General features: G+C 34.3%; 1 protein-coding gene across 7 annotated transcripts in view; it reads right to left on the reverse strand.

Moving 5' to 3' along the window:
* The window catches only part of LOC106081403 (basement membrane-specific heparan sulfate proteoglycan core protein), a 304,578-nt gene that overhangs the window by 177,159 nt on the left and 99,604 nt on the right, over positions 1–27,815 (reverse strand). For all 7 annotated transcript variants that reach the window (XM_059366577.1, XM_059366576.1, XM_059366574.1 and 4 more), the window contains exons 3-8: positions 19,631–20,105; positions 19,400–19,571; positions 19,172–19,335; positions 17,383–18,645; positions 11,686–12,024; positions 10,793–10,906 (exon numbers count right to left, since the gene is read on the reverse strand). In XM_059366577.1, coding sequence (XP_059222560.1) covers positions 10,793–10,906; positions 11,686–12,024; positions 17,383–18,645; positions 19,172–19,335; positions 19,400–19,571; positions 19,631–20,105 — 2,527 coding nt within the window. The remainder of the gene's footprint in view (positions 1–10,792; positions 10,907–11,685; positions 12,025–17,382; positions 18,646–19,171; positions 19,336–19,399; positions 19,572–19,630; positions 20,106–27,815) is intronic.

Below are 27,815 nucleotides of genomic sequence, written 5' to 3' on the forward strand. Positions count from 1 at the left end.
CTTTCTCATAAGGAGAGAAGTAACATGGATACTGTTTAGTCCGAAAAACATCAGAAAATTGATATTTTTACGGTATTCACCCGCGATGAGGAGTCACCGTGCGGACTTCACTAGAAACCAAGACTTCCCCCATTAATGCGCTTAAACTTGAATCGGACAGCATTCATTGATACGAACATTCCCACTGTAGTGGAATGTTCGTAGGCAAATTTACATTTGAAAAATAAAAGTATTGCATTTGCTTTTGAAATCTTTATACAATTTTTTTATATTCTTCTACTTCTCGCCGCCTTCAAATCAGAGATTTTTGCAAGTTAGCCAAATTTCTCGAAATTATTCTCTGTAACCATACGCTGTATGCCATAAAATTAGATAACCGCATTAGGTATTTGCTTTTAGATAAAAATGAAAACATTAAAGCAAATTTTGTTTTAGATTCACATGGAAGCAAAGAAATGCATTTTTATATATGTATTAGATAAAATTCACATAATTTCATCTCATGTACTAATATTTAAATAATCTATTGTAGACGACATCACCCTCACCTTTGTGGACACATGTTTCACAAGATAGACTACGATTTTGAGTTATATGACAAATTGTTTATATAACTCTTTATTTAGAATCCTATATCAAGGTCAGCATTATCTTGACAAAGATCAATGCCAAAGTCAACAAAAAAAAGAAGAGAATAGGAGGGATTTTTTAATTTTCTATAAACCAAATTTTGAGTACGAATATTCTCTATTGCATCGAGTATTTTTTCACCTAGTTTTGCATTAATGTGGGTTCTTTAACTCTGATTTTTTCCTTAAAACTTTTTTGTTTACCATTTTTACTTTCATCTTCACAATATTTTTTCCGTTCGTAGTAATCACGCGGCAACAATGCTATTTTTACTACCGTACGTTTACCCAAATTTTCCTTATACAGTGTAAGAATTTCTGTCTTGCTTCAATAATAATTCTATTTCTTTTTACAGATCCTTCAATTCGCGGATTTAGGTAAGTAAATTTTAAAGTTTATAAATTCTATTTCATATCAGTGTTTTCGACAATTTTTGTAATCAGCGTATTGTTGTAATATATATAAATAACATAAATTTAATTCAGTATTTGAAAATCGAATTATCAACAACCATAGATTTGCTTAACTGTTTCTACCATGTTTAATGGCGAAAGATCCCACGCAACTCCTTGTGCTAAATTTCAGTGAAATCGGGTAAAAATGCGTCTGTTATGGGCTCACGAACTTAAATCGGGAGTTCGGTTAGTATAGGCGCCACATAGTAATGTAATCCAATCTGAACCATATTAGGCACGAACGTTGAATAACCTCCGACAGCTGCAAAAAGCAGCTTAATTGGATAATAAATACTACTTTTATGGCTCGATAACTTAAATCGGGAGATCTATATATATAGAAGCTATATACAAATCAAGTCCTACCTGGCACGGATGACGACGGGTCTGATACAATTCGATATGTAAAAATTTATGTGAAATAGGAGAGTAAATTTGCCTTTAAATCGACAGATCGATCTAAAGGGTGATTTTTTTGAGGTTAGGATTTTCATGCATTAGTATTTGACAGATCACGTGGGATTTCAGACATGGTGTCAAAGAGAAAGATGCTCAGTATGCTTTGACATTTCATCATGAATAGACTTACTAACGAGCAACGCTTGCAAATCATTGAATTTTATTACCAAAATCAGTGTTCGGTTCGAAATGTGTTCATTCACCGTAACGTTGCGTCCAACAGCATCTTTGAAAAAATACGGTCCAATGATTCCACCAGCGTACAAACCACACCAAACAGTGCATTTTTCGGGATGCATGGGCAGTTCTTGAACGGCTTCTGGTTGCTCTTCACTCCAAATGCGGCAATTTTGCTTATTTACGTAGCCATTCAACCAGAAATGAGCCTCATCGCTGAACAAAATTTGTCCAAATTTGAACACATTTCGAACCGAACACTGATTTTGGTAATAAAATTCAATGATTTGCAAGCGTTGCTCGTTAGTAAGTCTATTCATGATGAAATGTCAAAGCATACTGAGCATCTTTCTCTTTGACACCATGTCTGAAATCCCACGTGATCTGTCAAATACTAATGCATGAAAATCCTAACCTCAAAAAAATCACCCTTTATATAGGAGCTATACAAGATATAGCACCCCTTAAAATTTAACCTCCCTATGGACCAAAATAAAACTCTGTGAAAAGTTTCAACACAATATCTTAATTCTGAAAGACTGTAGCGTGATATTAATATAAAGATATCACGCGCTCTAAATAATAGAAAGTTACCCGAAAAACAAAATCCTAGTCACGAATTAATCCCCTAACGATACCCAAAAGCCATTGAGTTCAATTTCTTATTCAGTAAAAGATCCTGTTATTTTCCACACTTAGTCAAAAGAACTTTCTCTTATCCTAAAGTGTTACCTTTTTTTATCTATTGAAAATAACAACTTTTGGATAGATTTGACGTAGACTGTTTTGCTCAGCTCGTTTCGCCGTCATACCGTATGCTTCCTGAAGGATGTCCCCCTAGCCTCAACAGCCTCTTCGTCAGCCTGAGCTTATAGACAACACTTTCGTCAATGGTATTATGCAATATACCAAAGTCGTGGAGACAGGATAAGCTTGTGGTGTCTCGCTACTAACATAGTTCTGTAGATATAATTCCCAAACTGACCGTAATACGTCTCCTATTGTAGTAAGTAAATTATAGGGAGAATTGAGTTAAGTTTTTCCGGGTAGCAGGACTGGTTGATAATGGTGTTCAAACGTGAAAGTGAAGTGGCAATCCCATGGCAGCCGGTTGTACGTACCGAATTGACCCGATAGAGTCTTTCATCGGCAAGAGCTGCCACTTTAATGTACAACACACTGCTAGAACAACAACAATAATGTGAAAGTGAAAAGTATTCAGTATACGCCGCCATTTCATAAAAAAACTCAAAAATCTTTGAAATTTGTTATCAAAATTCCTGCTCTGTGACAACAGTTCAATGGAAATCTACAGTTTTATCGAAAATTTGTGTTAAGCGATGAGGCTCATTTTTGGGCCATGATTTTGGAATAAAAATGATCCTGCATTCCGTAAATATGCACAACATACTGATGCATGCAGCGTATTTCATTCTTGGCAAAGTAGCCAGTCTATGCACAGAGGTTTTGATTCACCTGGTAATATATTTTTAGGGTTTGGAATTCTTGATTGATTCACAATTTCCCCCTATAGTCCTCAAAGAATGCATTAGAGTGAGAGAATCTTCCGTTACCACGTTGTCTTGGAAATTTTGTCGCAAAAAGAGTTCAGGTATAGTGCTCTGAGTTCTGAATGTAAACATTTCACTATTGTAGGGAAGAGATTTCGAAGATATCTTCATCTTGTTGGAATTGCAGAAGTCATTTTAGGCTTTTTTTTGATCATTTTTCGACTTACCCTTGTGTGCTTCTAAATCAACCAAATGAAGGTCCCAGTCCTGTGGTACTCTTGTGGCTTTTGCCTTATTAAAGAGTTATTGTGCCTAATTAGAGAGTCCCTTAGACTATTTAGGGCAATCAGGGACGTCACTTTTTGTACCTTTTGTACTTAAGTTTGTCATTATAGCAAAGTCCTCTACAATGTTCACTACCCTTTTAAGTGTGCTAGCTATGTTAACACGGTCGAACTTATCTCAATTTGCCTTCCTTTTGTTTAGTTAAGTAAGTACATAAACAGTTTTCTCAATTAATATGAAGCTTCTGCAATAATAATCCAAGAAGCTATAGTCATATAAGATTTGCCAGTCATATTCAAGACTTCCCTTCACGTTAACTTCCAATACGTAATGCTTATTCGTTTCTTATAAATCTATAGATTGCAACTTAGAATAATTCGTTAAGTTGTTCATTCATTTCATTGACATCCTAACTTCTCCATATATGATGATGTGTAAAAGTCATTAAAGTTCAATCAAAAAGCAATGTTTAAAAAACTTCTTCCATGTTGTGAAGGCTAGTAAAAGTAATATTCAGATTTTTTGAATTTTTTAATTGTTATGAAAATAAAAAATATTTGTTTTTGTTAATTGTAATCTCTTAACTTAAAAATAATCACAGAAATCAATAACTTTCCAAAAACCGTTTGTTTCCATACAATATTCACCAATCTTCATGCTTACATATCCTTCGTTTTCTTTATGTTCCTTCACTTGCTTCCTGATTGTCTTATACTATACGCTTTCGTGGCATTTGCTGTTAACACAAAAGACCTATTAAGTGTTTATGTTTTATGAGTTTATCCAAAACAATTTACTTAAATATCTTGTAATTTTTTTTTTCAAAGGACTTTTTTGTCACCTCACTTGCTTTGCCGCGTTTTCTTCCCCACTTCCCATAAAAAGGCAATTTGCTTTAACTTGGGGTTGTGTCTAAGGTTGCAAAGTGCTTAACATTATGAATATGCTGCGGAAACCCATTTTTTCTGTTTAACTTTTTAACTCAAGTTAGTATTTGGGGAGTCATGTTTTGCAAAGTAAGTATCCTTGCTGGGATTATTGTTTTCTACTCTACAAGCTTTTATGTAGTGCAGTAGATGCTTGTCTGTAGTTAAAATGACAAGTAAGTGCCGGAATGTGGGTGAGATTTTTTGCTTATATGTTTTTTTGGTTTTTTTCCTATGCTTGAAGTTCATGGATGAACATCATCAGTGTGGAAAAAATCTATGTGCAAAAATTTAATCAAGAGAGTTGAGTAGCAGCGTCCGCCATAGAGTTTATATGTGTGTTTTTGGTATAATGCTGTTGCCATATTAAACTCTAGCTGGTGAAGAAGATATTCCTCGCCTTTGTTAATGAATGCTGGGAAATATGTTGCTTTGGATTTTCAAAGTTGGGAAAAGATTTTAAATATCAGAACTCAATAAAAAAAACTTTAGCCATGGGTCAACTGAGTTTTATGTCCAGTTTATAGTAGGACCTACAACATAAGGGGTGGGTCTTTTCGTATTTCATCATTATCTTAAAATATTGGTCAAAGATCTTACAAAGTTAATACAATATATTCTTCATCGCCTTGACGTTCTAGATATATCTAGAGATGTCTGCCAGTTCCTCAGACTATCTATCTTCCGCATAAAATTATCTTTTCCCAATTTTCTAGTTGTGTACTAGCATTTCCTCTTAATGTGGGTCGCTTCTGTTCGTAAATGGGCCAAACCTCTTTTCGTTATAAAATTTGTTCTACCGCCTCTTTACCCCTCCTCTTGAAGTAAATTCAATTTGCATGTGAATTGGTGTTTTGTGGTGATATTTTATAACTCCTTCTGGGAGTTACTTATGCTTGTTTACAAATTGCATGCCGTTGTGTTGATGTTGAGTAAGAAGGATATGAGGATGTTCATTCACTGTGAAGTCAACACCCACACATCCAATATATGTTACTAGACATGGTCAGACAAACAGATAGTAGAGGCACGTGTAAGCTTCATAAGTCGAACAAGGGCAAATTTTAGATACCCTGCTTTACACAGAAAAATTCAAAAGACAAAATCCGACTCTAGCTTAGCCTAGGCACCTGAATGTGTAAAAATTATAAAAAATAAAAAAAAAATATGTAAAAATACTTTGAACAATACAACGATCAAAGGACAGACAGGCAGTCTTAAAAACGGATTATTTGCATCTTTTTTATGTCTAGCTCCGTTACTTCTTAGTATTACAAACAAGTCATTTATATACCCTGCGTCAATGTTTTGGTGTAGCGCATTTGAACGCCCAGAATTGCTGTGTTTTGATTGTCATATACCAAAAAGTAATATGCAAAACAATTCCAAGAGATTTAAAGGAACACATTCCCATCATTTTGTAATGATTTTAATAAACACACATAAAGAAACCAGTTTTACAACAGTGAAAGAAATTCTCAAAAAAAAAACAAAACTAAAAAAAAATTCTTGGGAAATCTTTAACTCATACTGCCTGAATCAAGGTTTTCATAGGCAATTTTTAATTCAGCCTGTCTGAATTAGGGATTTCCATATTAAATCTTTAATTCAGCCTGGCTAAATTAGGGATTTCCGTAGGGAATCTTTAATTCAGCTTGGCTGAATTAGGGATTTCCTTAGAAAATCTTGAATTCAACGGAGCTGAATGAAGATTTCGATTGTAAATCTTGCATTCGACCCAGCTGAATAAAGGTTTCTATAGAAAATTTTTAATACAGCCTAGCTGAATAAAGGTTTCTATAGGAAATTTTTAATTCAGCCTAGCTGAATAAAGGTTTCTATAGGAAATTTTTAATTCAGCCTAGATGAATAAAGGTTTCTATAGGAAATTTATTATTCAGCCTAGCTGAATAAAGGTTTCTATAGGAAATCTTTAATTCAGCCCAGCTGAATAAAGGTTTCTATAGGAAATCTTTAATTCAGCCCAGCTGAATAAAAGTTTCTATAGGAAATCTTTAATTCAGCCCAGCTGAAAAAAGGTTTCTATAGGAAATCTTTAATTCAGCCCAGCTAAAAAAAGGTTTCTATAGGAAATCTTTAATTCAGCCCAGCTGAATAAAGGTTTCTATAGGAAATCTTTAATTCAGCCCAGCTGAATAAAGGTTTCTATAGGAAATTTTTAATTCAGCCTAGCTGAATAAAGGTTTCTATAGGAAATCTTTAATTCAGCCCGGCTGAATAAAGGTTTCTATAGGAAATCTTTAATTTAGCCCAGCTGAATAAAGGTTTCTATAGGAAATCTTTAATTCAGCCCAGCTGAATAAAGGTTTCTATAGTAAATCTTTAATTCTACCCAGCTGAATAAAGGTTTCTATAGGAAATCTTTAATTCAGCAAAGCTGAATGAAGCTTTCTATTAGAAATCTTTAATTCAGCCCAGCTAAATAAAGGTTTCTATAGGAAATCTTTAATTCAGTATAGCTGAATAAAGGTTTTTATAGGAATTGTTTGATTCAGCCCTTCTGTATAAGGTTTTACATAGAAAATCTTCAATTCTGCTAGGGTGAATAAAGTTTAACATTGAAATTCTTTAAAATAACTGTTTGAAATAAAATTTTCCTGACAAACATGTTTATATTCCACTTTTTCTCAGTGTTCTTTTTACATTTTGAGGATTTACTTCAGCATATGTTTTGTATTTTCATGAACTTGTCTGCTAGATGTTTTATATACGCTGGTGGTTTATCAATTAGATCATTGGTTGTAACGATTTACACTGCATTCCTTACTTAGCTGCATATCTATTTTTTCTAATGGTCCAAGTGAGGAAAATTTACATTTTTGATTAAAAATTTGTGGTAGCAAAAATAGCAAAAGAACTCTTTAAATAAGAACAAATGGAAAATGAGAAAAATTTTGTTGCTTTAAAAAAGTTTTTAAGGATTTGATCGAATATATAACTGAAAAAAAAATCAGGAAAAATTAATTAAATTTTACTTTCTCCTAGAAATAAATATCCAAAAAAGTCAAACCCCTCTTCTCTTTTTTTGGTACAAAATGGGGTTTTAAGTATAAATGTGTCCAAAGTTTTGTTGGAAACTCCTTTATGTGACCTCCCTGTGAGTGGCCCCGAAAAAGCAGCAATTGTGTTGTAAAATTTATTAAATACTAATCTCTTGTATGTTAACACCCACAACAGAGATTTGTTGTGTTGGGATTTGGTTGCATGGCTGGGCATCATGACCTTTTTGTGGGTGCACTAGCAAAGGGTGGGTTATAAAGGAGCGATACAGGTTTTAAGGAGGTTGGAAATTCCTCTATTAGAAAAAGGTATTCAAAAATGGTAAAAACATTTAGATATTTGTAAACGTATTTATTAAAATTTCCATCATGCTTTATAAAATTACCCTCTGACCACCAACAACATCTCTTCACAAGTATTCTGTTCATAGTTGCCTGTGCTATATCGGATTTTCATATGCGATATTTATCTAAATGGAGGCAAGCACATATTTCATTTTTTTCTTCATTTTCCCTTTTTTTGTTTTTGCTTAAAAATTAAAATTAATTTAAAACCTTAAAACTTTTCGTATGTTTTTTTTTTTTTGGTTGGAAAATATATCTATGTTTGCCTCCTGTGTATTCATTTCAGGGTCATTAGAGATTTAATTAATTAAAAAATCATTGATTTTTGTGGTTTGGAGAGGAACCCACAGCCATGATTATGGCTAAAATTTGCAAAACACTTTAAGCAGCTTTCTGTCTGGTTTTTGTCTTTTCTACTCTCTTATGAGTCTGAAGAATTTTAAATGATTTTATTCCTTTAGTGGTTCTAAGCATTGCCGCCAATGATGACGTTGCCGATGCAGACTGCTAGATATGTTCTCTAAAAGGCGCCATTAAAATTTTATGAAAAACTTTTAAATAATGGGTACGCAAGTAATTAGTAAAACTTGTGGAATTTCCATGGCCAGTTGTTTCTTAATTAACAAATTGCAAAAAAAAAAATTTAAATGTGTTTTTATATATTTTAAGTAATTTTTTCAATTGATTCAATTTTGTTTTAGTTCTTTAAATAAAAAACTAATTAAAACAATTTGAAGAAGGCATTAAAAATAAATCTGACGAACATAAAGAATATTTGACAATTGCTAACAATTCTTGAGTAATCTCTCTGTAGACATTAGATCAAAGAAAAGGGTGAGGAATTTAATGTGTTCCATCGCCTGGCAGATATTCCTTCAAATAAGTGATGGGATTGTTATTGAATCTCGAAAAGTTGTTGTTAAAAATTCTGTATTTATCACATATTCCTATGCAATTTAGTGGGTTCAGTGTCTGATATCAATCATAAAGGTTTTTTCTGCGTAAAAGTCCGACTAAGATTTAGGAAGTGCTTCAAAATCCTTTTTAACCCTCAAAAGGCCCTGCACACAAGCTCACAAGTCGCCTCCATCCTGTATAGTTGCACCTGCAATCCCAAATTGCCCATGTAGGTGGCGAAAGACAAATTGATCCTTTTTCTATTCTTCCGTGTAATTCGCACTGTCTTATCGCAGTCCAAATACAGAATCCTTGTGACACAAGTGCACTTCCAGCCCATGTTCTGAATGCGGATCGCGTTGTGCTGACACCTTTATTCGATACACTAAGCAGTGGTCGGCTTATTTTGCGCTCTAACGTTTCTAAACAAACCTTTATCTATGCCTATATTATTTATTCTGTGCTCTTCACTCATTCTTTAATTCTCCTCATACATAAGCTTCTTAGTTGGTTCATTTCTTATTCAATGTCCGCTTCCAATTCGCAGGACCTTTCCCTTGTAAAAGTAGGGCTTTGGTATGTGATATACTACGAAGGATCTTCGATTAGCCTATGGGATGACATTAGACAGTCTCGCTAGTCGCAGCTATCCTATGTTGTTGGGCCTGAAATTCCATGCATATGCCTAAGAGCATACAGATCTTCTTTCCCTTAATAGTCGCTTCTACTTGTTGCACGTACACCTTTTATTACCATGTCCAAACAGCGTTGTGGCTTTTATGTACAACTCTTCGTAGAGAAGTTGTACATCACTAACTACCTCACAAATGTCCTCATTATTAGTGGAGCAATTACCACATTTACAAAATATTTGTGATATTCTACCATGAGTTCAAGTTACAGTATCGTCACGTCATAGGACAATTATTTAAACTGATCTCCCGATTTTATTTTTTGAACTAGCATAAACCTCAATTATCACCGATAGGTTTAACAAAATTGGTTTGCAAAATGCGGACCACACCAAATATAGACCAGCTAGGCCTTTAAATAGTTGAATTCCTCATTCTTCGGTCCGCTCGATTTGCCTTCTTCAGAAAGCCTGCTTTATTCTTACATTCAACTCCTTCAAAATAATACGCATATATGCTGGTCATGTCTAATCAAGGTTTGTTCATACTAATCCTTATGTGTTTCTACAAGTTGCCTTCAAACTTGTTGATGCCAACCTACTGTTGGTTTGATAACACGAATACTAGTTTAAAGTAATACGATAACCTAACATCTGTTTGATGCAACTTCATTAAGTTCTATTGTAAGAGATATAAGTTGGTATCCTATTACATGTTTAGCGTGAAAGTAATATTTTTAGACCTTTTGGAAGCATTGAAAACCGCCAAAAGATTTGATTTAGATTTGATTTCATTAAAATAATCCACATATAAAAAGCATCCATTTTGGTGGGTAATCAAGGTTGGGTCATACCGAACATGTGTTGCTAAAAGTAGCCTTCTAACACGGTTGATGTCAACCAATTATTGCATAGATATCTCATCAATAAACTCTGTATGATACAACAGCACTGAGTTAGACGTGAAAAGAATGCATTTTTAAAATTATTGAATGCGATAGTAAACAGTTTGATAGTTAAATAAAAAATTTAAATCCTACAAATAGTTGGTGCTACAACAACAACAATATATCATGTTACAGTATTGTATCAAATAAATCAGTTTGAATCTTTCAAGTTGTTGCCTTATATGAAACAACTCCTTTTTGTTAAACATGTTTGACATGATGATAAACCGTTTGATACAACTAGAAAAAGCTTAATGCTTGCAAACATCTAGTTTGAACACTTCAAAATGTTTTGGAATGCAACTGTAATATTTTTTTGAATCCAATAAATCAGTTGGAATCCTTCAAGTTGTTGCTTCATAAGAAACGAATCTTTTTTTTAACATGTTTGATACGACAATAAACTGTTTGATATAACTACAATAAGCTTGATGCCTCCAGACAGGTTTGAACTCTTCGAAATGTTTAGGAAGATTTCTTAATTATAAATTGTTAAATTGTCGACTTACCTTGAGCTGGACAATCCTTTTCATCACTTCCATCAAAACATTCTGTATGGCCATTGCACAAATATTCCTTAGGCAGACAGCGGTCATCACATTTAAATTGAGTTTCATCGCAAACTGTGGCAGGATCATAATGCAAATGTTAACACAATTTCGCAAACATAGCCAAAAGATATTAAAATAAAAAAGAATTAGTTTCACATTTTCAATATGAAAATATTCAAACACACAAAGAATGATTTTTTGGGTTATGTTAAAATGTGAAAACGGTTTTGGGGTTTTATGTTTTAGTAACAGGTGATATTTACACAAAACTTTTGCAAGTTTATGGTGGACAAAGTAAGCTCTAAAGTTATTTGGAATTTTTTAAAAAATTATAGGTATTTCACAAATATTCATTCTAAGTGAACAATTTTGTACAATTGTGCCAAATATTATTAATTACAAGAAATGTCCTTTATTTGATGTGAATTTTTAGATTTTTTCGTCCTACATAATCTTTAAAGCAAACGGTTACTTCTTACATTTTTTTCCTTTAATAATTTTGAAATGTTTTTGCCTAAAAACTGGCTAAAGGTCTGAATTTGTTACTAACGATTTATTGTCGAATCATATTCTTTGAAAAAGTAACCGGTTACTTGCTTGTTTTTTTGTTTACCCAACTTCCCTTACACCTGAAAAGTATGAAACAGACATAACACAGATGAGAAATTTTGGCTACAATGGCTTGGTTTAGATGGGTAGACGACACGTACACAAAAGGCGAGGGGACAATTAGAGAGCAATAGATAGAGGGAGAGGATTTACTTGTGTGTGTTATAGATGAACAAGTTACCCAACTCCCTTTACACAAACACACACATGGAGAAACATAGGATTTCATTTAAACTCAATACCCTTTTCGTATGGATATGTTGGTTCGACTTCATCACAGTCTTGTTCATCTTCACCATCGGGACAATCTTCTCTGCCATCGCATTTCTGCTCTTCACAGATGGTGGAACCGGTGTGTTGACAAATGAATGTTGTATCACCACGACAACCGCTAGAACGATCACTGCCACCCCAGTTCATAGAAGTTACTGGGGGATATTCTCCTTCGCCGGAAGATTCAACAGAAACCCCTCTGTAACCGCCTTCAGCACTTGAGGGTTCTGTTGGTTCTTCAAGACGTCTATCGCTACCGTCATAACTCGTTGGAGGACTGATTGGGTCGTAGGCATAAGCATCATCGTCTAAATTAATGTTGAAATTACCATAAGTTTACAAGGGACATTGCAAAGTTCTTAGATATATATTTTCTTTTTTTGATAGTTAAGAGGGTTACTTCGAAGCCAAGCTAAATATTGCCTTAAAAGTATAGAATATATTTGTTATATGGAAAAGGAAAGGGCCCCAGACATCAATAAAAGGAGATAGGGACACAAAGTTAAAACGCACACACACATATATAAAGTTTCCATAACAACGGACAACACATTATAAAACTAGAACTTTTCCAAAAAAAAAAAAAAAAATCTAAAATTTTCTTATTTTAGACATTGCTTACAGAATAACATGGGAAAGGATAAAAAACAATAAACAAATAAACGCATAGACTATTTATTCCTTTTTAGTAACTGCATACATAAATTGTTTTTGTATTTTGTTCACTCCTATGAAAATTCCTAGTAAATGATACCACCAACAACATTTTTGTAGATTTTTATGAAAAACTGTTTTTTCGATTATTTCGAATGATTAGGTGTTTTTTTTCATTTTCTATGAAAATGGTGATCGATTTGCTTTTGAGGTTGAAGAATTTGAATGCTTTTCGAGTATGAAATGCTATATTTGCGAAATAAGCTATGAAAAGTTTTCATGTCTTGACAAAGCTATGATGGATAGAAGAAAAATCCCAAATAGAATTTTTTTTAATAATTTACATAAAAACAACCGTAAAACCTATAATAAGCTACAAATTATTATTATATATTTTTTTTAATTTAATTTTAATTTTTAAATTAATTATTTAAAGAATTTATTTTTTTTTTTAATTTTTAACATTTAAAATTAATAACTTTTTTTCATATATTTTATATGATTTTATTTTTCGCTTATTATACCCACCACGAAGAGCGAGCCTATGTAAATTTTGTCATTCCTTTTGTATCACATCGAAATATCGATTTTCCGCGTGCTCAGTTCGGCCGGGCCATATCTTGGGCACCCACCACCATGGATTCTGCTAAAATATTGGAGCTATATCTGGTTACCGATTTGGAACGTACTTCGCACAGTTGTTGAGAGTCATAACAGATCACTACGTGCAAAAATTTCAGCCAAATCGGATAAAAATCGCGGCTTGTAAGGTTTATATGGGAGCTATATCAGATTATTGACCGATTTGAACCGTACTTAGCACAGTTGTTGGAAATCATAACGGAATACTATGTGCACAATTTCAGCCAAATCGAATGAAAATTGAGGCTTCCAGTGGCTCAAGAAGTCAAATCGGGAGATCGGTTTATATGGCAGCTATATCAGATTATGGACCGATTTGGAGCGTACTTGGCACAAATGTTGCAAATCATAACATAACACTATGTGCAAAATTTCAGCCAAATCGAATGCAAATTGTGGCTTCCATGGGCTCAAGAAGTCATATCGTGAGATCGGCTTATATGGGAGCTATATCAGGTTCTCGACCGATTAGGATCGTACTTTACACAGTTATTGAAAATCATAACAGAACATTATGTGTAAAATTTTAGACAAATCGGGTGAAAATTGAGGCTTCCAGTGGCTCAAGAAGTCGAATCGGGAGATCGGTTTATATGGCAGCTATATCAGATTAGGGACCGATTTGGAGCGTACTTGGCACAAATGTTGCAAATCATAACATAACACTATGTGCAAAATTTCAGCCAAATCGAATGAAAATTGAGGCTTCCAGGGGCTCAAGAAGTCAAATCGGGAGATCGGTTAATATGGAAGCTATATGAGGTTCTTGACCGATTAGGACCGTACTTGGTACAGTTGTTGAAAATCATAACATAACACTATGTGCAAAATTTCAGCCAAATCGAATAAAAATTGAGGCTTTCAGGGGTTCAAGAAGTCAAATCGGGAGATCGGTTTATATGGGAACTATATCCAAATCTGAACCGACATGGTCCATTTGCAATCCCCAATGATCTACATTAATATTTAGTATCTGTGCAAAATTTCAAGCGGCTAGCTTTACGCGTTCGACAAGCTATCGTGATTTCGACAGACGGACGGGCATGGCTAGTTCGAATCAGAATGTCGAGTCGATCAAGAATATATATACTTGTTGGGGTCCTAGATCAATATTTCGAGGTGTTACATACGGAATGACTAGATTAATATACCCCCATACTAAGATGTTGGGTATAAAAAAATGAATTTGTGTTTGTTTGTTAATTTGTCGGTTTGTTGAACCGACTTTCTTGAAATTTTTGACAGGGTTTGAATTATGGTTCACCGTGGATAGGGTACTTAATTTTTTGATATCTAAAGGGGGGGCGGATCCTCCCCCTAACCCTAATTTTCAAAAACACCAAATCTCGGAGATGGGTAGGTTGATTTAACCGAAATTTTGGTTGCACAATAACAGTAACTTAAAAACTTTGGTATCAATAATCTGTGGTGGGGTGCCTAGGAGGGCAATATAGAGCAATCACTACAATATGGGTATCAAATTCAAGGTATTTGAGAGTAGAAATCGAATGTAATATCCAATTGAAGAACTAAGTATTTCGAGGGTCATCCCATCCCCAAAAACCCCTTAAATCAGATCTATTTACAGAAATTTTCACCCCACCACCAAACAGATCATTGTAATGTGGGATTAAAATAAGTGATACTTGAGAGTAGAAAAATCCACAGGAAAATTGGAATATATTTTCAACTCAAATTAAGCAAAAATTTCCCAATTTAGAGTATTTCTCTCCAATAAAACATTATAGGTCGCAGCGCAGCGGGCTAGGCTCAGCTAGTATATATATATTCTTGATTTACTGCTACAGTCTTTAAAAATGAATATTACGAGCTGACCTCGCTCAGATACAGGCTAAGTTCTTGAACGTACCATACCGGACTATATTTGGACATAGCTGCCATATAGACCAAGCTGCCAATTTAGGGTCTTAAGCAAGCAAAATTCCGCATTTGTTATCCGATTTCGTTGAAATGTCAATGTGTCGATATAGGTTGTCAAGCCCATAAATGCCGCATTTGTTACCCGATTCCTCTGAAATTTTAAACAATGAATTGTTTAAGTCTGATCCTGATCTGATCCGAATATAGCCCAGATCGGAACATATTTGGATACAGCTGCCATATACAACGATTTTGCTATTTAGGGCCTAAAGCCCATTAAATTCGCACTTATTACCGGTTTGGTTAGTTTATTATTTGAGTTTGTTATTTTATTTTATTTTAATGTATTTTATTTTATTGTATTTCATTTTATTTTATTTTATTTTATTTTATTCCATTTTATTTTATTTTATTTTATTTTATTTTATTTTTTTTTAATTTTATTTTATTTTTTTATTTTATTTTATTTTAATTTTTTTTAAATTGTATTTTATTTTGTTTTGTTTTATTTTGTTTTATTTTATTTTATTTTATTTTATTTTATTTTATTTTATTTTATTTTATTTTATTTTATTTTATTTTATTTTATTTTATTTTATTTTATTTTATTTAAATATTTTTTAAATTTTTTTTTATTTTGTTTTATTTTATTTTATTTTATTTTATTTTATTTCATTTTATTTTATTTTAGTTTATTTAATTTTATTTTATTTAATTTTAGTTAATTTTATTGTATTTTAATTTATTTTATTTTAATTTATTTTATGTTATTTTATTTTATCTTATTTTATTTTATTTTGTTTTGTTTTGTTTTATTTTATTTTATTTTATTTTATTTTATTTTATTTTATTTTATTTTATTTTATTTTATTTTATTTTATTTTATTTTATTTTATTTTATTTTATTTTAATTTTCTATAATTTTATTTAAAGTTTTTTTTTTTTTTTTTTTGACCAAAGATACATTTTTCCTACCAAGGTATAAAATAGAAAATGTTAACTTATATTCAATGTGGTAAAAGAAGTTTGTACAGAATAATCTTAAATTGTTTAGATGATATTAATTTGTTAATATAAATTTGCCATGCTACAACTTCGGTTAGTTTTATGTTAAATTACGTCATATTGGTTTAGATGTTATCGATTTTACTTGAATGATTAGGAGGAAAGTCTAACTTAGCTTATGTTAGAGTACCCAACACAAAATATATGTCATTTTAATTGCTGTGTTTTAGTTTAGTTCCTTCCAATGCAAAATTTTGTATAGAATTTCAGTACAAAGTTATTCTTGATAATTATCGATATCATGGGATTGTAGACAATGATAATCGATTATTCATGATTTGCACTAAAAGCTCAAAACAAAACACAGCAAGTATGTACAGAGAGAGAAAAAGAGAGAATAACAGGCGAAAAGCTAAATTTAAAACAAAAATTTCACCAGAATAGTGGTGTCATCAAAAAATACCAAAATTTTGGCAAATTTGAACGTTGTTGTTGCTTGTTGTTTCAAATTAAGAAACAACAATGTTTATCATTCTATGTCATTGTGAGTGAATGGGAATTTCACGAATTGTAAGTTTTCTTTAGAGTCGTGAATTTTTTTTTTTCATGAGTATGATTGGGAATTTATTTCCCAGAATGTATGTCAATATGAAAAATATCGAGCCCAAGTAAAATTTCTATCTTGCTCACATCTCTAATCCAGAGTGGCTTAAAAGTTTTCGAGAAACTCCAAAAGATTGAAGAAACTTAAAACTCAGCATAGTTTACATAAGATTGCAACAATTTAGGGGCGACATCTACAATAGAGCTTTGGTATTACATACAAAGGAAGCCAAATTGGTGTTAAACTAAACTCAAGTTATTGAATTTTTTGATTTTCCATTATGAAATCTGATGTTGATGGTCTTTTAAATGACACTGGGTTTGGCTGTACATACTTTCGTTCAATGTAATATAAAAACATGGTGATTGTTCAGTTGTAGGTCCAAAACGTAGAAAAACTACTTTAGGGCAAATGTTTAGTTGCATAATGCAATTTCACCACGATCAAGTAGTTCACCAGTCTTATTGGCATTGCCATTCATTGAATAACTTGAAAGCTCTTTTGCAGATGTCGCCCTAAAATTATTTTATTTCGAGAAGAATATCAGTTTACCTTTCATCTCTCGGAGCTTTTTCTAAATAGCTTTGTGGTTTATAAGTTTTCCATTTAGCTTTTCTTAGACTTTATTTTGTATTCCAAACATTTTCCTCTTTGGTTTACAAAATGAGTCTTTTCTGTGGTGCATGCAGATTCATGATTTAATTCCAATCCAATTCGGATCTTATGCTCTAAATGTTAGTAGACAATTTTGTCACATCCAATTTGTGGGTTAGAATGTTAGTTGTAAGTTTTTTTTTTTTAGTTTCTTGGTTTTTTTTACAATGTTTTGTGAAATGTGTGTTAGAGAGTGTAATAGGGATTGTTGTTGTTGCTTGTGTACCTGGACATTCCCTGACAGTTTCATCGGAATTATCAGTACAATGGGGTGCACCATCACAGCGCAGATAGCAGGGTATAACCTCACCATTGGCGCACATGAAATTACCACCAGGATTTGCACGACAATCGAAAATGTCACTCTCTTGAGGGGTTTCCGGGTTTTCAGGACGTTCAGTGGGCTGATCTTCCTCGCGATTGCGATTGTTATCCTCATAATCATAGCTGCTTGGGGGAGGTCTACGATTATCCTCTTCGCGGCGATTATGGTCATCTTCGACGTCTTCTTCCTCTTCATCCTCTTCCTCTTCTTCGCGTGCCAATATGGCATTACACATATCGGCCTCCTCATCGGAGTCATCCAAACAATCGGCCTTATTGTCACAACGTGCAATGCAAGGAATTGTATCACCATTTATACACTGGAACTCTCCCTGGGGATAGCGATCACAGTCATAGACAGTGGGTGTACCTTCAGAGCTACCTCTGGGATCATATCTATCGGCATTGGGATCTGTGGGATAGCCGTTATAACCGGTATCAGTGGGATTATCTGGGAAATATCCATCATCGGTGCCATCATAACCAGTATCTCTGTCACCATCGTAATCATTGCGATCTTTTTCAGAATCATAAGCATTGGGATCATAACCTCCGTAGCCACCAGCATTTGGATCCCTTGTAGGATCATAAGTACCATAACCACCAGCATTGGGATCTCTTTCAGCATCATAACCACCATAGCCACCGGCATTGGGATCTCTGCTAGGATCGTAACCACCATAGCCACCAGCATTGGGATCAGATTCACGACTATCATAGCCACCAGCATTGGGATCACGTTCACGGCTGTCATAGCCACCAGCATTGGGATCACGTTCACGGCTATCATAGCCACCAGCATTGGGATCACGTTCACGGTTATCATAATCACCAGCATTGGGATCACGTTCACGACTATCATAGCCACCAGCATTGGGATCACTCTCAGGATAATAACGACCAGCATTGGGATCAGCTTCACGACCATAATCACCAGCATTGGGATCAGCCCCACGACCATAATCACCAGCATTGGGATCACGCTCCCGGCTATCGTAGCCAGTGGGACTTTCACTGCCATAGGGATTTTCACTGCCATAGGGACTTTCATAAGGATTTTCACCCTCAGGATGGGCATAGGGATCAGTATCTGTGTAATGATGAGTGTCATGGGTACGGGGATCTTCACGATGGCTATTATCAGCGGCAGCACTAGGATCTATTTCTAATGGATGACATTGGCAATAGCGTGTTTGTGTGTGAATTATTTGTTGTTTTTTTTTGGTTGAAGATAAAAACCGTTTAGCAATTTTGTGTGGAGCAATGTGTTCATGTATATAGGCAGATATGTAAATAGTATGTACAAATGATTTGAATGTATGTATGTGAAGGGCATGTAAATGTAGTTTGTAGTGTTCTTGTTTTTTGGGTTGAATCCAAAGATATGGGCTATATATTTGAGAAAAGTTTAGCACTGAACTAAACACATTTTGTTTTTGAACTAAACTACAGAGAAACCCATACTAAAGTCTAGAGTAGATTTTAAGAAACTTGTGAAGAACTACAGAAGATCTTTAAACATTTATTTTTTAGTTTCCAAAGTAGAAAGGGGAAATCTTGAAGAAGCTTCAAGAACACAAAAAAAAATAGATTTTGGACTCTAAAAAAAGGAAACTCTGATATTTGCCTTTGCTTTGTTGCTAATTAAATTCTTGGTCATAGATGCACCTACTTTTTTGTTAGACTCTTACCTTCAACTCGTCTGAAATAGTATTCGGGATCAGCATCAACACTCATATCGCCCAAACGACGATTTCTGTGTAGATAGTTTTGAAGATCATTGCCCAAATTATTCAATTTCTCAGGTAACTCCAAACGTATAATGCAATGCATTTTGTAGGGGTCATCGGTGGGTCTAAGGAATCAATAGCAACAATTCAAAAATATAACACAACAAAGTTCTTTTCTCGACTATTTACCTCGCACTCATCAACTCCACATTCAAGGCAAACTCATCAAAACTTTCATATTCCCTATCGAACCATTGACTAAAGGCATCACCGATTTGTTGTTGCAGTTGTTGAAATTCAGAACTCCGTTTGTTCTCAAATTCATCATCCCAAGGCATATCCACAGTAATAAGACCTTCCCCTATAAGTGATAATAAAATGATGAGAAACAATTATCGCTAGAGACAACAGAAATCTTACACAAATCGGTTTCGCCAAAATCATTGAATCTTGGATCATCTCCAGAACCTTCATCGGCGCCATCATCATAAGCCTGGCGTTTGTGGTGAATGTTGTTCAAGTTATGCACCTTGTTATGCTTCTTCGATTTGCCATTTAGTTTATTGCCATCACCACGATGGCCTTTTTTACGTCCTTCGCCGGATCTTTTGGCGGCATTATCCGCATGTTCACCACGTTTTTTGTGATGTTTGCGGGGTTTGTGTTCAGCTTTATTAGCATCAGACCCAAACAGACGTCCCAACTCACGTCGGACGCGTTTAACACTCTGCACCAGCCAGCTGCCTTCGTTGTTCGCTTCACTTTCGTCTACGGGCTGTAGTTCGTCTTCGAGAAAGGCTGTCTCATCGAGATCTCGCGCACTGCGCAAATTATTCGATTCATCGATTCGATCGATGTCGATGGTATCATCAAATGACAAATCATTTTGTAAATCCTGAAAGATAACAAAAAGAGTAAGAAGAAGAGAACTTTAGAGTTAGACATATAGTAAATAAATCGAAAAATGAAAAAAAAAATTTTAATACAAAAATCTATTTTTTATAGGTGAAAAATTTTATAAAAACTTTCAAAAAAAAAATTTCAAAATTTTGCAAAAATTCTATAGAGATTAATTAAAAATTTTTTTTTCATTTCAACAAAATGAAAAAAATTAAGAATTTAAAAAAATTTTGTCTAGCAAACTTTTCTATAAAAATAAATTAAAAAAAAATCTATAGAAATTCAATTTTTAAGCAATTTTCTATAGAAATAAAAATTTTACAAAATTTTTTATAGAAAAAAATTGTACAAAATTTTCTAGAGGAAAAAGTTTGAACAGTTTTTTTCAGAAATAAAATTTTACAAAATTTTCTATAGAAATAAATTTTTAAAAACTCTTACATATAACAAGTAAAAGCTTGCTAAGTTGGGCCGGCCCGAATCTTGGGAAGCCACCACCATGGATTTTGCTTAAAATTTATACAAATTAAATTTGTTTTTTTTTTTCATTTTCAAGTTTTTTTGCCTGTTAGGGCGAAGATCATTAAATTTTACAATTTTTGTTTGTTTCTCTTTCGAAAAGAAGAAGTCAAATCGGGAGATCGGTTTATATGGGAGCTATACCAGGTTATAGACCGATTTGAACCACACTTAACACAGTTGTTGTAGGCCATAACAGAACACTACGTGCAAAATTTCCGCCAAATCGGATAAAAATTGCAACTTCCAGGGGCTCAAGAAGTCAAATCGGGAGATCGGTTTGTATGGGAGCTATATTAGGTTATAGACCGATTTGGACCGTACTTGACACAGTTGTTGAAAGTCATAACAAAACACTACATGTCCAATTTCAGCTATATCGGACAAAAATTGCAACTTCCAGGGGCTCAAGAAGTCAAATCGGGAGAGCGGTTTATACGGGAGCTATATCAGGTTATAGACCGATTTGGACCGTACTTAACACAGTCGTTGTAGGTCATAACAAAACACAACATGCAAAATTTCAACCAAATCGGACAAAAATTGCGACATCCAGGGGCTCAAGAAGTCAAAACGGTAAATCGGTTTATATGGGAGCTATATCAAAATCTGAACCGATATAGGCCATTTGCAATCCCAAACGACCTACATCGATATTAAGTATCTGTGCAAAATTTCAAGCGGCTAGCTTTACGCGTTCGACCGCTATCGTGATTTCGACAGACGGATGGACGCACGGACGGCTAGATCGAGTCAGAATGTCGAGAGGATCCAGAATATATTTATAGTGAATATAGGGTCGCAGATTAATATTTCGAGGTGTTACAAACGGAATGACTAGATTAGTATACTCCCATGCTATGGAGGTGGGTAAAAAAATGAATTTGTGTTTGTGTGTTCCCCATAGACTCAAAAATAGCTGAACCGATTTTCTTCAAATTTTCACAGATGGTGCATTATGGACCCATGATGAAAATAGAATACTTTATTTTTTGATATCTGAAGGGAGGGCGGACCTTCCCCCTTACCATACTTTTTAGTAACACCAAATCTCGGAGATTGGTGGTGCGATTTAAGAGAAATTTTGTATGCTCTCTTATAGTAACCTCAAAATAAAAATTTGGTTTCCAAATTCGGATGGGGTACCTAGGGGGGCCGTCCCCCTAGGTACCCCATTCATGACAATATGGGACTCAAATGAAAGGTATTTAAGATTAGAAAGCGTATCTGATATCCAATTGCCGGACCAAGTGCTTAGGGGGACCATCCCAACCCCCAAAAATACCCATAAATTGGACATATTTACCGACCATGGCAATATGGGACTTAAATGAAAGGTATTTGCGAGTAGAATATGAATCTGATATCCAAATGTGGGACCAAGTTTTTGGGCGTCCACCCTTTCCCCAAACAGGACTTATTTACTGACCATGGCAATATGGGTCTCAAATGAAAGGTATTTGAGTGTAGAATCTGATATCCAAATGTGGGACCAAGTGTTTGGGGGGTCGCACCTCCCCAAAAACACCCCCCAAAAGAGGACAAATTCAAGATCATAGCAATATGGTAGTGAAAGGTCTTTGGAAGTAAAGCACGAATCTGATATCAATACACGGGAAAGGGTCTATGGGGCCACCCCACGTCCACGCACTCTGGAGCTCAGCATCATAGGCGGACATGCTTACCTCTGCGCTACGGTGGCCCCCACAAGATTTTGATATAAAATTTCCTTTAGAAATTCAATTTTGGCAATATATTCCAATAAAATTTAAAAACTCATTTATTTTGAAAATAATCTTTTTGGTGACAATCATTTAGAAAATAAAATTTTAAATTTAAAGTTATTTTTATTATTAATTTCTTTTACATTGTTATTAATTGCACAATTTTGTTTCTTGTGCTCCGAAATATCCATCACTTACTAACAACATTTTTCACATTCAAAACAATTCTCTGTTAACACCGCTATGGCGCCATGTGTTTGTGTGTTGGTGTGATTGTGCAGCGTAATGTTAAAATGCATGCATTGGCAACGCCATGATTTAGTTTGGTATTTAGCTGGGTGTGAAACTCTGCTAAGCGTGGTGAAATGTTAAACTGCAATTAACATCTAAATAGGGATGCCATATCGGAAACAATTTATGTTATTAAACGCTGTGGTAAAAATTTGGCCATACAGAGCTTAAATACAATCCAAATGTAAATGGGGCTTACATCTTTTTATACCCACCACCGAAGGATGGGGGTATAATATTATAGACTTATCTGATTGGTTGTTCATGTGTGTGTGTTAGATGTACAAAGCCAATAAAAATCCAAAGTCGGAGAATGGGCTTATGTTGGGTCTGAGAATGATGTTTCTAACAATTAAAGAATTTTTGTTTTCGATCCAAATGTTGTCCAGGTCTATTGAAGTCTTATGTCGTTGGTATTTCATGTGCGTGTCAGAGGTCATGAATGTACTTCACCTAACAAAATCGAGTCAAATTGGTAAGAATATAAAGGCACACGAATTGAAGTCGGAAATCGGGAAATAGGGTCTTGATCACCTTATCTAGGTCATATTTGATGCGGATATTGCAAGTTATAACTGCACTTCACTTGCCAAATTGCAATCAAATCTGTTAATAATAAAGGCTTGATTGTCGTACTCTAGCTCGAGTTAAGTGGAAAGAATGCCAATTCGATTTTCCTAGTCAGCAATACACTGAGCAAAAATTTCGAGCGAAAATTGTTTTAAAATAATTAACAGTCAGATCTCCGAAATTTGTTTTATTGTCAAGAAGAAAACAAAAAGAACAAAAAAAGATTTTATGTCATGGGTTTTAAAATACCTGAGTCGGCTCAAAAGGGTTATAAAATACCAAAATAAACATTTTTCCCAGTAAAAATTTTAAGTTTTTTTTTAATATCAGAAATTAGAGAATCTTATATATAAAAACCAATTTTTGTTTGTTTGTGTGTTCTCTATAAACCCAAAATCGGCTAAACCGATATTCTCGAAAATTTCACAGATGATGCACAATGATCCTGTGGTGAAAATAGGGTACTAAATTTGTTGATATCTGAAGGGGGAGCGGACCCTCCCCCTTACCTTAATTTGCAGAAAATCTAGATCTCGGAGATGGGTGGTGCGACTTAAGTGAAATTTCGTGTGCTCTCTTATAATAACCTAGAAACAAAAAATTTATATCCAAATTTCGGATGGGGTACCTAGGGGGATCGCCTATACCCAAAGCCCACTAAATTTATATACAGATCAATCACGGCAATATGGGGCAATATGAAAGATATTTAAGATTAGAAAACGTATCTGATATCCAATTGTTGGACCAAGTGTTTGGGGGACCACCCCAAACCCTAAAACACCCCTAAATCGAATATATTTATCGACGATGGCAATATTGGACTGAAATGAAAGGTATTTGCGTGTAGAATATTCAAATGTGGGACCAAGTTTCTGGGGTCCAACCCTTCCCCAAAACACCCCAAACAGCACTTATTAAACGAACATGGCAATATGGGGCTTAAATAAAAGGTATTTGAGTGTAGAATACGAATCTGATATCCAAATGTTGTACCAAGTGTTTCTTTTCACCCAAAAACGCCCCCAAAGAGGACAAATTTACGACCATAGCAATATGGGGCTTAAATGAAGAATCTTTGGGAGTATTTGAAATTAGAAAGCGAATTTGATAATAAATTTTTGGGCCATGCATTTGTGGGACGTCTCATCCTATAAAACTCCCCTCAAACCAATGGCAATATGGGTTTAAATAAATTGTATTTGAGAGAAGAGAACGATGCTGATATTTTTTTCAGGGTCAAGTGTCTGGAGGACCACCTCACCGAAAACACCCCTAAATCGGGCATCATGAGAATATCGGGCAGAAATAAAGTCTTTTAAGAATGGAGTACATTAAACATCCAAAATTAAATAACATTAAACCCTCCGAGCGAATTCGTAGACCAATAAAGATAATAAGAGATTCAGATAAAGCCTCTTATTCTGTTATACTGTTAGTCAAACGATATACATAAACTATTTTCGTAAAAGCTGTTTTATTTTTGTTTTCAATACATGACATTTAATCAAAATGCGGCTCAGTCACTCATTTGTTACTTTTAGTTGGATTGAATGTCCCTCACTCAAAATATGCACAATTTTTACCTCATATTCGTCTTATGACTTGAAAGCATTCACCCAAAACAAATTCTTGTTTAAAATTGTTTGGAAAGTAAACAATAATTAAAATCAAATAAATTAGTTGTTAAACAAATATTTGTGGCTCTCCAAAGCGGGGAACTTGGGGACACACTGAATATATGTAGTATCTCGATTTCACGGGTGGGTGTGAGTTTTTCCATATATGGGGTTAAAGTTCTTGAAAAACGAAGATAAGATCGAAATGGGAATGTAGTGGGAAAAACAATGAGAAGAGAAAAAGTTTCTTGGAACTAAATGGCAGAGAAATGAGCTGTTTAACGTTGTTGAAGAAGTTTTTAAAAGTTAAATTTAAAGAAGCTTTAATAGGTTAACATTCAAATGAAAAATTATCTATGAAAGTTGGGAATTGCACAAAATTGGGATTCTCAGGAGAAATGAGAAATTTTGTGAAAGGAATGCAAATTTTTCATAGGAAATACTTCTGAACTTCAGGGCGCAGAGGCAAACCTCTTCGTAGTGAAGGTTGATAAGTTGATAAATAAGATTATGAACAACGACAGCTTTTAGTAAAGGGTGAACATAGTTGGAAAATATTTGTGTTCTAGCTTTCGTTCGAACATAAGTTTCAGCCTCATACGGAGACATTGTGTTAGATCCCCTCATTAAATCTGTCGACTTGATAGCCTTCATGCAGGTTAGAACGAGGCCACAATAGTGCAGACGTTAGCATATTCGCGTATGACGCTGAATGCCCGGGTTCGAATCCTGGACGAGAATATCAGATAACATTTTCAGCGGTGGTTATCCCCTCTTAATGCTGGCAATATTTGTGAGCTACTTTGGCATATGAAAACGGCAAGCCGTTCGTACTCTGCTATACGAAGGAGCCTAAACTTGAATCGGACAGCACTGGGTGATATGTGAGATGATTGCCTCTGTTCCTTAACGAATGGCTCATAGGCAAATATGCTTATTTGCAGCCAGGTTAAAACTCCCTATGGAGAAGTGCCGCACAGCTGCTTATCGTTCGAATTCGGTTCTGATATAGAGATTTCATTTCATGAAGTTAATAAAGTAATGGTTGATATGAAACCAGTAAGGAAAAGCAAAAGTCGGGCGGTGCCGACTTTATAATACCCTACAACTACACTTTAGATACAAAGTGGGAGGTATATCTAATTCTGAACCAATTTTGATGGACCTCGGCGGATGTTTTCATATAGGTTATTAAACAATCCGTATCAAATTTCGAACAAATATGTTCAAACTGTATAAAGTACGGTTGACAAATGACATCATTATTGGAAATTACCCAAAAACTGATTAATATATATATGGGATGCTGTGGTAGGCATCGAGAAAAGAATTGTGCACAATATTGTGCAATATTGGTCAATAATGCGCTTGCAGTGAACCTAGAAATGAAAATCAGGTGAAATACATATATAGCAGCTATATATAAATCTTAATCGATTTCTATGAACTTCACCAGTAATGTTGAAAGTCATAAGAGAATCCTTCCTACCAAATTTCGAGAGAATCCGTTAACAAATGAGCACTTTATTGCAATAATAGTCTCAAATCTGACGAACATATATATGGGAGCTATATACTAAATCTGAACCGATTTCGAGCAAACTTCTTGGATATTGTGAAAGTTGTCGAGGAAAGCTTTGTACAAAGTTTTGGGAAGATTGGGCAATAAATGCTCTTGCATTGACCATAGAAGTGAAAATCCGGCGGTATATATATATGGTAGCTATATATTGGGTTGCCCAAAAAGTAATTGCGGATTTTTTAAATGAAAGTAAATGCATTTTTAATATAACTTAGAATGAACTTTAATCAAATATACTTTTTTTACACTTTTTTTCTAAAGCAAGCTAAAAGTAACAGCTGGTAACTGACAGAAGAAAGAATGCAATTACAGAGTCACAAGCTGTAAAAAAATTTTTCAACGCCGACTATATGAAAAATCCGCAATTACTTTTTGGGCAATCCAATATAAATCTGAATCGATTTCTATGAAATTCACCAATAATATTGAAAGTCATAAGAGAATCCTTCCTGCCAAGTTTCGAGAGAATCGGTTAACAAATGACCATTTTATAGCATTATTACTGCAAATCGGACGAACATATATATGGGAGCTACATCTAAATCTGAGCAGATTTCGAGAAAACTTTATAGATATTGTGGAAGTTGTCGAGAAAAGCTTTGTACAAAGTTTTGGGAAGATTGGGCAATAAATGCGCTTGTAATGGTTCTAGGAGTGGAAATCGGGCGATATATATATATATATGAGAGTAATATCTAAATCTGAATCGATTTCTATGAAATTCACCAATAATGTCGAGAGTCATAAGAAAATCCCTCCTGCCAAATTTCGCGGAAATTGGTTAAGAAACGATCATTTTATTGCATTATTACTGCAAATCGGACGAATATATATATGGGAGCTACATCTAAATCTGAACCGATTTCCAGAAAACTTTATAGATATTGTGGAAGTTGTCAAGGAAAACTTTGTACAAAGTTTTGGGAAGATTAGTTAATAAATGAACATTCAGTGACTCTAGGAGAGAAAATCGGGCGATATATATATATGAGAGCTATATCTTAAACTAAACCGATTTCAATGAAATTCACCTGTAATGTCCAAAGTCATAAAAGAATCCTTCCTGCAAAATTTCATGGGAATCGGTTAACAAATGACCATTTTATTGCATTATTACTGCAAATCGGACGAACATATATATGGGAGCTATATCCAAATCTGAACCGATTTTTTCCAATTTCAATAGGCTTCGTCTCTAGGCCGAGAGACATGCCTGTACCAAATTTTAAGACGATCGGATAAAACTGCGACCTGTAGTTTGTACACAAATTAACATGGACAGACGGACAGACAGACAAACGGACAGACGGCCATAGCTAAATCGAATCAGAAAGTGATTCTGAGTCGATCGGTATATTTATCAATGGGTCTATCTCTCTTCCTTTTGGGTGTTACAAACA

Source organism: Stomoxys calcitrans, chromosome 4 (genome assembly GCF_963082655.1).
Source record: "Stomoxys calcitrans chromosome 4, idStoCalc2.1, whole genome shotgun sequence".
In the NCBI taxonomy this organism is placed as follows: Eukaryota; Metazoa; Arthropoda; class Insecta; order Diptera; family Muscidae; genus Stomoxys; species Stomoxys calcitrans.